This window comes from Uloborus diversus, chromosome 3, assembly GCF_026930045.1.
Source record: "Uloborus diversus isolate 005 chromosome 3, Udiv.v.3.1, whole genome shotgun sequence".
Taxonomy (NCBI): Eukaryota; Metazoa; Arthropoda; class Arachnida; order Araneae; family Uloboridae; genus Uloborus; species Uloborus diversus.
Window position 1 is genome coordinate 35999801 of NC_072733.1, and position 15998 is coordinate 36015798.

At 30.7% G+C, this 15998-nt stretch overlaps 1 protein-coding gene across 1 annotated transcript in view; it reads right to left on the reverse strand.

The window, feature by feature from the left end:
- Positions 1–15998, reverse strand: part of LOC129218166 (uncharacterized) — a 454520-nt gene that overhangs the window by 59852 nt on the left and 378670 nt on the right. The window contains exons 5-7 of the mRNA XM_054852380.1: positions 11339–11472; positions 9535–9748; positions 112–257 (exon numbers count right to left, since the gene is read on the reverse strand). Coding sequence (XP_054708355.1) covers positions 112–257; positions 9535–9748; positions 11339–11472 — 494 coding nt within the window. The remainder of the gene's footprint in view (positions 1–111; positions 258–9534; positions 9749–11338; positions 11473–15998) is intronic.

Consider the following 15998-nt stretch of genomic DNA (forward strand, 5'->3'; position numbering starts at 1 on the left):
CTCATAGTTTTTCACTAAAGAATGAATCTAAATAGTGCAACTTTTGGCATCGTTTATCCACCTTAATATATAAATGTATTGCTTTAATGTATGTATCAATGTTTTACTTACTTCCATGTCATTGACAAACCACCGTATATGAACAGGAATGGGCGATCTTGCAGAGGAACAGTTTAGATTTACCAAATCTCCAACATGATACCACGGCGAGTTTCCCTCAATAACTGGACCTTTTTGCCCTGGGGCGGAATGTGACACTGAAAATACAAATCAATAAATAAACAAATCGCAAAAAAAAAGTTCACGTTTCACTTGAAAAGAAAGTTTTTTAAAAAAAAAATGAAGTTTTTTACATAGGAAAGGACAAAATTTGCTATTTCAACTACAAAAACGACTAATCGTTTTGATGGTTACCGTTATGGGTTTGGGCCCCTAGTTAAAGGATCTTAGTACTCTCAATACGCAAAATTATCCGCATGCAAAAGCCTAATTTGAAGAAGAATAAAGAGTTGTTATTGTATGCTACATTTAAAGCTAAATGCGACATTTCACCTACCGTGCACCGAGTCTCACTAACTACGCACATATTATTATACACTAACTGCGTGCCCGGCGTTGCACGGGCTACTTAAAAAATGAAAGAGATGTCCAATTGATGTTTTTGTTTTACTCTGACATCAGTTTCTAAAGCGCTAAGGAGTAAATAAATACGCGTAATGCAAGGTTTGCAAAACACCAGTAGAGCATATTTTTGTCAAAAATCTCTTTAACGTTAATCATAGTTATCAATGATACAAGTTATGAGTGTTTTCAATTAGCACAAAAGATGAAAATGTATGCATTATTAACTATATTCTGTGCTCACGTTAAAATGAATTACATCTGATAGACTATATCTGAACTATTTATGAACAATTACAATCAGCTTTTTACATAGAACGACACATACTTTTTGGTTGATTACGTGAAACTAAAGCACCAAGACTAAATAACTACCAATAAGCATTAATTTAATACAAAGTCATCAGATTCCAATTTAGATTTAGTTAAAATCCTTAAAAACAATCTTTTTTGTTCAACTCTGTTTCACAAAGAAATCCAAAAAATCTTAATTTAATTTGTTCTTTTAACGACATAAACTGTATTTTAAAAATAGAAACAGGAAGGAAAAAGAGAGTTATTACAATTCAAAAATTCACCCATGTGACGGGAAAAAGTCCAACAAAATAAACGTAATTAGTCGCACAATTTAAGTGTACCAAAATATGAGGCCGGTGAATGATAAACTTACACTACAATCAATAAACATAGCTAAAGAAACAACTTTCATATGCTGAAAAGAGTTACGAACACAATGTAAAAGATAAAAAAAGACAGACGATAAAATAAAAGCTATGTCCGAATAGGGCAACCAATTTTAAACTAATTTAAAATGAAATTCTAGATTGAAACGTTGTTTTAAGATTTGGACAGCAGCCAAAAAAATCTCTTTAAAACAATTATTAGGATTTTACTTACTCACGCATATACAAAATAACAACAGGAAAGAATTAAAAATTTCTGAATAACGTTATGTTAATTAACGTTTTAATTAATATCTCCGCTAATTGAAGTCGCCCAATTACGAGATTGGTCCTATTGTTTTCTTTGGAAAATTTCGAATCTATCGGTATCTCGTTTGGCTCTCGATTCGCGGCGGTTCTCGAGAAGATCGATCTTCAGACAGACAGACAGACAGACGGACGCGAACAGATTTTAATATTATAGTGGATTCCACAAACAACCTCGCGTTGATAAAACTTTGCTTAAAGATTAGTATATTCGTTCCTTCTTTAAACCTACTTTCAGCCAATAGAGGTTCGGAAATGCGGGGAAAAGTGAAACCGTTAAGATGAATGGAAAATCGGAAATTTGCTTTATGAAGTGCAGTACACAGAGAAAGATCATTGTGTTTTATAATAAAATTTGCATTGAAATATTATTTTTTATATTTAACAGTAAATGTGCAATTTTAAAAAAAAAGTATAAAATAAAATATTTTTTCATCGGTTATAAAAATATATTTTTGATCAAATTAGTCCGTAAATAAATGGTCGAGTAAATAAATGAAAATGTAACAAAACAATAAACGAATTAGTAACTTAATTAATTAATTAATGAAGAAAAATAAATGAGTGACTAAAAGAGGGAATAAGTAAGAAAATAAATAAATGAATGCAAAAACAAGTAAATAACTAACTGTAGCAATGTAAATGAATTAACATTGGTTGAGCGAATAATGAATGCGTAAATGATTTATTAATAAATTGCGTAAGTAAATGAAATAAACTACAGTGAAGCACTGTTTATACGTTTCTCTTTTATACGTTTCTATCAATTATACGATTTTTAATTTGGTCCCTGTAAAGTTTAATACACATTAACGTATGTACTTATTATACATTTTTTTTTTCATTTATACGCTTTTTTCATGCTGTCCCTTCAGAAACGTATAAATGGTGCTTCACTATTTCACTTTGCCCCATCCACTTCGCCCCGCATGTGCTTGACTAATAACACAAAATATTTGAAATACAAATAAGCTGAATATTAACTAAATATTCGCTGCACCAAATATTATGAGGTATCTATAAAAATGTAAAGTGTTAATTATTATAACTCTTTATCATTTTTAATAACAAAATAATTTTTTGACTTACTAAAAATATGGCAATATGAATATTATTTTTTTAAAATTGCCTGCATCATCATTTGCTTTAATCTTCGGCGGCATTGTTTTCCTAACTAGAATAGACTATATGTTCGACTACATAGTTAAAATATTACCAGATAGGTGGCACTAAAAGCAGAAAGTAGTAACTTTAAAATCAGTATTTGACAGCCGAATTTTTGCATTGCATGCTTGGTTTTGAGAATCAAAGAAATGAAGTTGTTATTTGTGCACATATCTGCTGTCCAGTGTCCATAGATAACTTTCACTGTTTATTCCTACTATGGAATGAAGTACGGGGCTAATCTTGCCAAAGGGATTTCCAAAAAAAATAAATTAAGAAACTTGTATAAATATTGAAAGAACCTTCCTTTAAACAACTTTGCTCCAACGCTATACACTGCAAATAAGTGACTCGAAAAATCATGCAAAACAGATCATCGTTTTCCGACAAAACAACTTGAGCTTAGTGTTTCAGCGAGTTAGAATGTCTGTGGTGACATCATTACTTAGAAGAAGGAGAACTCAGAAAAAATAAGCATTGCATCAAAATACCACACATACCTGGCACTTCGCCAAAAAGCAGATTCAGTAATGATTTAAGTTTCGTCAAAATATCTACTTTCTTGAATTAAGTATGAATTTGGAGAATGTGGTAATATTTGTTGAATTAGTGACACTTAAAAATTGATAATACATACTCTTGGTAAAGAATAATTTTTTAGAAGTAGATAACAATAATATAACTTTAATTTACGTCGTAATTTTACTTTTAAAAAAATCTTATTCCCAATAGGGCTGCGAAATAGACCTCAGCCTTTTGCAGACCTAGTACGAGTCTTCGATTTTTCATGAGACCGATCTTTTCATGAGCCACTGTTAAGATGTGGATAAGGAGAATTTCGGTTCCCAGTTTCGCTCCAGGTGGAAGCACTTAGGGTTTCAAGGTAAGAAATCGCAAGCGAATAAGAGTACCTGAAGCAGAGAGATACTCAACGGGTCTTAAACATGCCGTCGAATCATGTGACATGGACATTGACGATTTTCTGCATCTTGAAGATCCACCTACTCTTGAAGAATCACAGGACCGGACTGGAACACTGCTCGCATGTTAGTGGTTCTGAACACGTGACCAATGAAGTAAGAGGCCAGAGTCTAATTACTGCACCACAAAGTTGATTGAACTAAATTTATGTCCGGAAAATCAAAATATGGTATTCAATTGGCATTATGAAATTTTTATTTCTTTTTTACTTTCATTCCCTTATGTATTATAGTTTTTATTCCTTTCGTGAAACCTGATAATTGAGTACATTTAGACTAAGTTTCTAACCCCTAAAGGATATCGTTCTTTATCATGTGTACAAATAACAAGCGATCATAGCGTTAAGAGTGAAAATATAAAGCAAAAGTGTTTGGAACTACGATGGAATGAAAACTCTTAGCAATCTCGTCGTTGTCTTATTACGGTGATCGATTTGAAAGAAAACGTAATTTTCTGTTAATTATTTCATTTGACAACGAAGTTTACAAACGATTATATATATATATATATATATATATATATATATATATTCTATATATATATATATATAATTCTGCATCTTGAAATCCCGCCAACAGGAGCCAGCTTTGATCCTGGGCCTTTGGGCGTGAGAGGCCAGCGTCTTAACCACTACACCACTCTGTCGGAAATATATATATATATATATATATATATATATATATATATATATATATATATTATATATATATATATATATATATATATATATATATATATATATATATATATATATATATATATATATATATATATATATATATATATATATATATATATATATATATATATATATATATATATATATATATATATATATATATATATATATATATATATATATATATATATATATATATATATATATATATATATATATATATATATATATATATATATATATATATATATATATATATATATATATATATATATATATATATATATATATATATATATATATATATATATATATATATATTTCCGACAGAGTGGTGTAGTGGTTAAGACGCTGGCCTCTCACGCCCAAAGGCCCAGGATCAAAGCTGGCTCCTGTTGGCGGGATTTCAAGATGCAGAATTCAACAGCGTCCATGTCGTATGAGCATGCAGCATGTAAAAGATCCCTCGAGTACTCGTTTGGCGTGTTTTTTTTTTTTTTTTTTTTCAAAATTAAATTTCTAGGCAGTTTCTAATTGAATAAAGCCCAGATGCCTCCATCTAGTGGGGAAACTAGGCGTTAAAATTACCGTGGTTGCAGCATCCCACCGATAGATGTACTACAAGAAATATTGGATGCTATGCCAGGGGATCGCTCCGCAGCCCCATTAGAAAAAAAGTAGACATTTAAAAAAAAAATTGAATGAAAGTTGAAGATTGGCAAGAAGTACTTCAACACTTTTGTAAAATTTGCGAATATTACGTGCATGTACGTAGTACTTATAATTGAGGTGCAACTTTCAAAATTCTGTAAAAAGAAAATGAAAGACTCTTGTTAGAATGATTTCAAATTTAAGCTGAATACTTCTAAAGAGGAAGGAAATAGAAGGAATTAATATTAGAGTGTTGATTTTAGACTGAAAAAGGAAGTTCCAAAGTTTGTCAATGGATTGTGTTGTAAAGTCCTACGTTTTTTACAACACATTTCCATGTGTCTTGCGCATTAGTTTCCTTTAATTTGCGCAGTATGGCAAAAACAGCACCATCTAGTGATTAAAGACAAAACTTTATTTTAAAATTAATATTATGCCATACGGTTTCCCCGTTCTTAAAATAAAATGAATGTTAAGTCATTCCGACTTTTTTTAATGACTTTTGAAGGCAGGGCTATTATTATAATCACCTGGTACACTAAAAAGAAAATAAAACTTTTCAATCTCATTGAAATATCTTTTAAGCAGTTTACTGTGAATGAAAAGAATTATAATATTACGATTCCAAATTTAACTTATGCAAATAAAAAAGGAACGTATCTGACTATGGTGTAAGTTATACTTTTTCTACTTAAAACTGACAAGGGTGCCAATATTTACAGAAGCTTTTGTATTTTATGAAAAAGTATGAACTTATCTATGTTATTTATTACAATTTTAGTAACTTCTTTTAATTGAGAAAATAAAATAAATGTAGAAATTTAAGATGATATTTCTAACAATTAGTATCGAGAATTTTTTCTCTACATTTTTAATAAATCATTCATAAATCTACAATTTTAATAAATTATTCATGCGAATTAAAATCAAGGAAGTGATATCTATGCGAAAAAACCCCTCTTACAGGAGACCAAAACTATAAATGTGAAAGAGAAGAAAAAATAAAACTACATTTAAGCTCGGAATGCTAAAGAAACAAAACAGAAACTCTGAGGTTAATCAAATATGGAAAAATTCGTTACATTTTACACACTGGCCGAGTTTAATGCATTTTTTAAATTACTTTTTTCATTCATATCTTTAATCTTGTTAGTTGCAGCTTGTCAAAAGAAAGGGATAGGTAGTGTTGAATTTGTGAAGATTGAGTTTTTTATATATTTATTTTTATGAACAATAGTAGCTCTGTGTTCCGTGCACTTTAATAATTCTTACGGATTTAAAAGCACGGGGTGAAAAGGAGCTAAAAAAATCAACATAATAATATTTAGCGTCGCGAGGGAAAAAAAATCTCGAAATTAATGGAAAAATTTCCTCGCCTGAACATGTGATTAAAATACGCTGAATATTTCTGTTAACCATTAGAAAGAAAATCTCCTCATAAAAATATTTTTATTCCGACGCGTTCAAAAATGGAAATGCAATGCAGCGGAAAAATGAATTTTTTCAAGTAATGTTTCAAATTTTATTTTCTTTTCATGTTTTTCAGAAAAAATAGCTGTCATGGTTAAATACATAAGCAGCTGTGTTTTGAAAGATATGTCTCAAGATTTTCAAGAAAAAATGTATGATTAGGAATCAGAAAGGTTTCAAATGAATTTCGGGCAAGTGTGAATTTATCTGTTGAAACTTTTTCATCTACAATATCTCTCTCTCTCTCTCTCTCTATATATATATATATATATATATATATACATACATATATATATATATATATATATATATATATATATATATATATATATATATATATATATATATATATATATATATATATATATATATATATATATATATATATATATATATATATATATATATATATATATATATATATATATATATATATATATATATATATATAGCTTAAATCATGTGGTATTAATTACAACTTCAGCATTTATTTGTTTATCCAGAAGAAAACGAAAACAGGTGTTAAGTTTTTAATGCATATATTCTTAAGTTAAAAGATAAAATATTTTGCTAATGTGTTGATAAACATTGAATTAACATAATATTTAGGTTTTTTAAATCACAGACGTACTAAATTATTAAGTAAGAGACAAATTTGTGTTTTCAAGTAAATGATTTTTTTTAGACTTTTTAAGGAGAAGCGACATAATTTTGTAAAGGTTAAATTAACACTGCAAATACATATACTACCAAATTGGTCTCTTGCAAATAAATAATAAGAGTCATGTAATTAAAAAATGTTTGGTGGTTTATTCAAGACCACAATTATGGTTTGTTTTTCACACAACGTGGAAGAAAACTCAAATTAAGTTCATTAACATAGCTGTCTGTATTTGAAAATCCTCAGCGGGTTCAAGCTTTATGTTTAGCGGTGGAACTTGATATATATTCTACGCCCTCTTCAAATGAAGTCAGCATTGCTTGTTTTAAACGCAAGAAGCTATTAAAGATTTGTAAACTAAACTTTTTGGAAGTTTTGAAGTTTGTCGAAAAGAGCAAGAATTCGCGGGACCATACCTGGAGAGTAAGGAATCCATTGAACAACATAAGTCTGGTTTTTGCTAAAAGTGTCAAAATCAAGTGCAAGAAGTGCACCCAAATGCCTTCTGCAACTTTAGAATTTCCACTGAATGTCGTTCATTTTCTAGTAAAATTTGATGTAGTAACTCTCCAGTCGTTCCGTCATTCTTCTTGAAATATAAAGCTTCGACGAGAACCTTATACACTTAGCTCTGTATGCTTGCGTTTGACGTTATTCACAGACCAGAAAAATTCACGCATGCGCACTAAGGCTCAAGTTTAGCTCATGTAAGTGTGCTTGATTCACATCCAACTTCTTTTCACAAAACAAAAAAAAAGTCGGATACTTTTCTAAAAAGGGATCGGGGAAATGCAAATTGAGGACACAACAAACAAGTCATATAGTACCTAAAGGAAATTCTGATAGTTCCTTTATCAACTAAATGATCCTTTTTCTTTACACTAATTACAAACATGAATAATGTGATTGATGCCTACTTAATAGGAATCGACGTTGATTGCTACTTTGATTAAACATTTAGTACGTATTAAAGCAGCATAATTAAGAATTTTCGTTATTATGCTTTTTTTAGTGCTGTACTGTTGTCAAAAAGCTATTGTTTATTTGCAAAGTAATACTTTAATGAAATGTTGGTATAAAATTTAAAAAAAAAAAATGAGTTTGTACTAACATTTTTATTTTCGAGCTGTAAGTTTTTTGCTGATTTTTTAACTATTTCAATTTTTACCATCCGGTTTAACTTGTCTACTATAAAAAGTAAAAAATGTAGAAAAAAAAAACCGAACACAAAGCAATATATTGGCTGCATCTAATAAAAAACATATTAATAATCCCGCAGTAAACTACAACCGTATGTGGGGATTACTTTGTGATACTTTGTTCGATTTTTTTATTGCATTTGTTTATTTATTATTATTATTATTATTTTGCTAAAACTGGTTAAAGCTATATATCTCAAATATATATACTATTGCATCTAGCTGCACTCTTAAGTAATGCGATTACGTATAAGTGAAAATTATTACAATCCAGTTACAAGTAAAAATATCTGTCACATACAGACTCTCTTAGTTGAGGTTATTTTGTGACAATTTGGTTTTTTCTACAAAACGATAACTTCAAAAGCAAGTAAAAATAAATAAATAAAAGTATATATTATGTAAACATACATGTTCGTGTGTGTGTGTGCATGTGTCTGTGGTGGTGGTGATGTGTGTGTGTGCGTGTGTGTGACTGTGTTTGTGCCTGTGGTGGTTTGTGTGTATGTGGGGGGGGGGTGAAACTCAAACCTTTAAAACTTTATTTACAATTTTGAGTAAAAAAATCTATAAAAATAATTTTAAGGGCCAAACTTTGAAAATAGTAACACCCATCGTTTCAGATTTTGCAGTTTAATATTTAGCTATTAACCTTACTTACATAATGTACTCTAATCACTCGGAAAATACTTGGGTTGTTTTATGCTATTATTACTAATATTATTAATATTTAACGAAACGAAAATAAATCTGTAAGTTTAAATTCTTCTTGAATTTTGGAATGAGGAGTTAAAAAAGTATTTAATTTTTTGCTCGTTTTAAGTTAACAACTGATTTATTTCAAAATTTTACTTTACAGATTTTTTTTTTGGAAAATGTTAGTGTTAAATGGATGAAACTAAAAAAAGAAATAAATTAAAAATAAAATTTTCTGTAAAAAATCGCCCAAATTTAAACACATTTTATCTGCTCTTATCAAGACATGTAAATTTTATCTTCACTTAGCAAGAGTTCACTTCTTGATAAATAGCTTCAAAGACTAAATCTATTATAGTACTCCTGAAGATTTATTTCAGTTTATTCCTCTACCTGGAAAATAAATAAAAAGCTTTCACTTACCGTGATAAGGATTACTGGATGATGCTCTATCTCCGATCACTAGTTCTTCGCTAGTACTAGAATAAACCTGTGGGATGGAACTCATGCAGACTATCTTGATTTCACCTTTGTAAAAATGTCCGTGGTCAATTTTAAATTCCAAGCCAATGCGTGATGTTTGTAGTCCATTCGGATGACGATTTGGAGGATAACGACTTTCAGTGGTTGGAGGAAACTGAAAGCATTAAACAATAATAACGTTTTTAAAAACATTATAACTAGTTTAAATGTTTTCAAAATAAAACTTTCGTTTAATAAAGCAAATATTTTTCACTTCCTTATTGTACTTAATCGCATTTTGTTTAGTGATTTTAATTATAATTAGCTTTCAAATGTTTTTTTTTATTATTATTAAAGATGTATTAATGTATTTGTTTATATATCATCCAAAACTTTTTGGGCAATGCTGCATACTATCCATAATTTTTTTCCTAGCTTGTAAACTATGTACTTTCATGTTTGTTATGAAAATGTTGTGAGTGATTTGAGGTTCGAATTTAGTGTTCTTATCTTACACACGGTACAACATACCAGATGGAAGAGAAGTACAAAGTTATTCATAATTGTCAAATTAAGAAAGGAAAGACCACTTCCGCACAGTAAAGTTGAAAATAGTACGCTTGAAATGCACTTTTATTTGAACGCGCAGAACGAAATTGCACATACCGGAAATGAGCCTTATCTGTTTACAACGCCCAACATGGTGTGATTTAACACAAATACATATCGTAACATGTGACTTCATTTCCAGCTGCACATTGTGCACCGTGGCAGATGACATGCTGATATTGGCATACTTAGTACGGTTTCAAAGTTGATGCAATGTTGGTGAAAAAATTGAATACACTCGCTCTGTAAGGTACTCTTACCAAAAAAAAAAAAAAAGATTTAAGTGTTTAAGTTAGGTGAATATGGAGGTGTACATAACCACTATACCCAACGGCTTGTAACTAGAATGCATATTACGCCCATTATTTAAACATTACTGTGCATAAAATGCCTTTTTTTCTTAATTTGATTTTGTCAGGACATACACATCCACATGCATATATTGTGTGTGTGTGTGTATATATATATATATATATATATATATATATATATATACACGTACAAATTTTTTAAAAATATTTTTCTATGCATATTTGTTATATATACTATGCATATTTTCATAAAGTATCATAAACAGTATGTCATAATACTATTCCTCTGGCTGCGTAAATTACCTTTAAATTTAATCATGTAAGTGATATTATTCACGCGTATACTGATAAGAAACGGCATTTCCAAATCAAATAACTATCTTTGAAGTAACAGTTTTGCGATAAATAAACCAATACACATTTTCACTATCTCATTTATATTATTGGTAACATCTTGCTACGTTAAGGTACTTACCTTTTCAATAAAATATATTTTTTTTATTGACAAATCACTGCAGTTTTATTTATTTTGCTCATTAGACATTTTAATAGAATTTGATGGAAAATTGGTAAACTTTTATGTTTAATCTTTTGATGTCAAATTCTTTGATTTTCAAAGTCTTGTACTTGAATACGAAGTGTTGACACGTGAGGAAAGATATGATAACAGGTTGATATTAGAAACATATAATGGCCGCTTTAAAGTTTGCAAATTTCGATTTTTAAACTGTATTTATTTATATAAGCTTTATTAACTGAATTTATTTACATATTAGGTTCCGAAATATGAACATATTTTAACGACTATGTGTAACTGTATTTGAAAATGAAAAGTAAAAACTTACTTCTATTTCGTTTATGTACCATTTCATATGTGCTGGAGGCTTTGAAGGTCCAGACGTGCAAGAAATGTTAACTAGGTCATCAATCTGATACGGTGGATCTATGCCTTCTATTACAGGGCCATTAGTAGGAAGAACTACAGAACAAATTAAAAACATTATAACTCCAAATTGTGCTTTCCACATGCTACATTTTATTGTTATTAATACATTTATTACTTTTGTTTGTACATTTATTACACTAAGTTCGTTATACCTGTGCATAAATTTAACAAGAACGAAGGTTAATTTGGGATAAATGAAAACAAAATTACAATGATTTATAAATTTATCCCTTCTTTTTTGAAGGGTTGAGATTTAAACTTTTATGCATTGCATCCAATCCCACAGTCTCTGAGAATGACTAGGCCTTACAATTTTGACTTTAAGGCTGTTTGTTCGTGGATATAATCCCGTTACAATTTACCCAGCGGGTTCATATTTTCCTAAGAAACCAGGAATTAAATAGATTGAGTAATTCCCCACCCCCTGTTGGGGTAAGCACGTAATCTTGATGTTGTTACTAATACCACTCCGCAAACTTTGACCGAGTAGCAAGTGCTAGTCGATAAGAAAGTCAGAGACAGCTTCCTTTTTAACGAGCACCATTTAGGTGGAAGTCTGAATTGGCTCTGAGAGCATACAATGGATGGAAGCATCATCTATCAACATTTTGAAATTTTTAACCGAACCGGAAGCCGATCGACTTCAAGCCCAACACACCTAGAGGCATTGATTCACTTGGTGGACTTTATGACCACGATATTGTTAACGTGTCCCAGTCATTAGCAGTGCACATGGAATATTTTCGACCAGATGGCACTGAATTCGAACTGTCCAGTTACGACCCCGGCGCCATAACGATCAGGCTACCACGTTCAAGAACATTTTAAAACTAACAGCATAAAGCAAAACTTTCATGTTGTTGGGTAAAATTTAATTTTTCTGATGAGAAATTTGTACATTTTTGCTTTTATCTGATGATTTAGAACACTTTGGTTGAACTCAACCCTCTTGTCAACAACAATAGTTTTAAGTGTTTGAAGGTAAATGTTGTTTAGCTAAATAACCTTGAAATCAGCTTCAGGTAGAAAGTCCAGTAGAAACAGAAAATATCGGCAAGGTTCCACGGCATTAAGAAGTTTTGGAACCTCTGGTTTAGATAATATAGTATATCCCCAAAAAAGAATGCTTTGCCTTATAACCAAATAAATATTACTCTGACCATTTTAACAAAATCTCATATTCAAAATTATATGATTGATATAGTTCGTTTTCATGTACTTTTATGAACAACTTTTATTTTCGTTCGATTAATTTTCATGTTCGATGAAAAAAAAAAAAAAAACTCTGTATCTTAATCGGCTTACAAATGCTTGTTCCCAAATGCAGTGAATTCCTTTGAAACTAAGTTTTATTATAGAAGGAACATTGTTTTAAATATTTAGTTTAAAGCTTACGCATGTACTTTTGCTAATGTATTACTTTTTCTGTTAATATTTGAATGTTTGTTACAGAAAATTTGCATAAACAGATACTTGAACTCTCACGTGTGTTTTTTTCTTGCATTACAGATTTTTTTTCAACTGTAGGAATTTTGATTCATTGAAAGAAATGTAGAAATAAGAATATATGTTTCAGGGGAATTTCATTCTGAAATTACGTTTTCAAATTTAAATATATACAGGGTGTTCCGTTTCAACCCACCATACCTTTTTTTTCGCAACCGTTAGTCCTAGATATAGCAAAAATTTTAAAAATCAGATGCAAGAGGAGAAACTTCCTATGGTCATATTCGAATAGAGCTACCGGTAAACTCGGGCTAACAGGGCACTAACCATAACGTGTTCTATTTGTCCACTGGTTAGTCAACGGTTTGCTGATTGTGTATGAAAATACTCTTTGCACAGAATAGTATTCAACATTAGCTTTATTCAAATCGCTATACCAATAACTTTTGATCTGTTTTGACACACTCCCTTTCCTTTTCACTGAATAGCAGCATACGAGTTTTCCACTGTTCAGAGCTGTGCTCCAACTCATTAGTTATCACATTCTTCAGCAAGCCTCGTTTTTCTTTTAACCACATCTACAGACACAAAATGTTTTCACTTTAATGTACTTTTCACTTTTGGAAACATTTAGAAGTCGGATAGCATGAGATCTGGTAAACACAACGAATGTTAGATAATATTAATGCATTTTGCCGTCACGAAGTCTTTCACAAAAATCACATTGTGCTCGGTTGCACATGCATTGTTGTTAGACCGATCTAGCCTTTTCATTATTGCTCTTTCTCTAAGATTTCTCAGGTTTTCAATTTAGCACTGATGGTTTACCGTTTGGTCTTGAGGTAACCGTAAACATTCAATCATAATGATGTTATTAGTATCGAAAAAAAAAGATGAACATGATCTTCTATTTGGACGTTCTCATTAGAGTTGTTTTGGTCACAAGGGAATGTGCAGGTGTTTCAGTGACAGGCTTGGTGGATTAGTTTCTTTCAGGGTGATTGTTGTTTAGTTTAAGGGTTATGCTGGAAATTCTACGTTTTGTCACAACAGAATCGTTTGTAAAGTATTCCATCATGAATGAGCACATTTTTTTTTCTGTTCATCTTTGCTCGCATGTACTTTTACCAATTGTTTCCAGTTTTTTTGGGATGACTTTCTTTCGTCAAATTTTTTCTTATTGCTTCTCTGTCAATATTAGTATTATTTGAAAATCCCCGAGTTTCCAAACGCCGGTTTTTAAGCACAATTTCATTAATTGCTTCAAATTTTTCAAAGTTCTCATTAGTTATTTATGCTACAAGTCGAATTAACGTTCATGATCTTTGACTACGGCCCGACCATAAGAAACTCGTTTCTGCCATTTTAAAGCTAGACTACATAGCATGTATTTACCTCCAAACACTTCCTTTTAAGAATCTAAAACATTCAGTTGGGATATATTTCAACTATCCGATTAATGTAAAATTTATGCGCTGCTTGATTTTTAAGCTTAACATTATAGCAGTGCATCAGAATAATAACATTTGCTCAAACACTGTTGAAAACCAAATTGAACTAGTAGATAGAAATATAGGATAATATGCCAATTGCACCGGAAGCATACAAGTCCACTACATTCTATTTTCACTCCTCCTTATCAACCATGACGGCTATACAGATCGGTTATTTAAAGATCAAACCTCGTATGAAAGTATTTATTTTCATTAAAATATGAAAAAATAATATATGCATACATTTGTTATTACATTAGCCACTTTAATTATTCGTAGCACTAAATCCAAAACGATTTTATGTTTGAATTCAACTTTGTGTTGGGTTAGTTGGGTAAACAGAAACAGAGTTTCTATGTTTCAATTGTAATTCCTTCCACTTATTTTGGATGAATTGAGACTTTAAATATTGTGTCCAAGACTAAACTCTCTGCGAGTAGCTGGGTTTGAATATTAATAGCTTTAGTATTGTTTTTCAGCAAATGAAACATATGTTTCGTTTTGCCCCAGCGTGATTGATGTTACCCCAGAGCTTAGGGAGTTAATGGAAACACTTATTTTTTTCCCAATTAGGTTGATGAAGGTAGATAATCTCGGTGTACACAATCAACCTAAAAATCTGTAAAAACTCTACACCAACAATACATAATATGTCTCCCTTAGGCTGCATACGACCCACTAATCCCTCCAAATGTAATCTGAAATCATTCAAAAAGAAAAATCATACAAAAAAAAATATAAATTTTGCTTCGTATGCTTAATACACACTAAAGTAAAATTTACATCAAAACTTAATCTTCCAAAAAATTAAAGATGAAAAACATTCTTCCATTTACTCCACAGTTCAGTGTTTATGGAGTAAATGGAAACACCTAAATTGCCCATCAAAAATACCTGGGAGAGTGAAATGCATAAATAAATGCGTATAGTAACCTTCCACGCAAAACTAGTCGAAACCAGATGCTTCACACTCGTAGAACTGCAGGAGAAGAAAATCAAAGATCACTAAACTTTATGAAACAACTTTTTTTCACAGTGTTATCTTTAAACAATGATGAAGCCTTCACAACGCGAATAACTTTAAAATAACTTAGAAACGCGAATAACTTTTTCTGTATGCAACCTGGTCTTCGCTCACAAATAATTTTAATTCAAATCTTCCAGCAGGTGTGCTGGAAACTGTTTGCTTCTATTTACCCCGTTGTTTTTTTTTTTTTACTCCAACTGACTCTAAGGGGTTTTTTCCCCCTATTTAGTGCTAAATAACCATTAAAATTTTTCTACACTCGGAGATTCAATAAACCAATAATATTCAGAAACCTCTGATAAAGTATTTTTTTTTTATTGCAGACTATTAGAAGTTACGGAAGAAGTTGATATTTTGTCTGCACTGTTAAAAATTCAGGAAGATTTTCTGGTAATTGTTACTGTAAAATTGCAACGCCGACGCATCGCTGATTTTTACGGTAATTTATACCGAAGAAATAAGCGATCCCAGCGCCAACTGGTTGCTGTGGCCTACCGAAGAAACCGTAAAATTTTACAGTAACATTTGATTTTTACGGTAATAGTTTTTGGCAACATGGATGCCAGTAACAATTACCGTAAATTTTCCGGAAA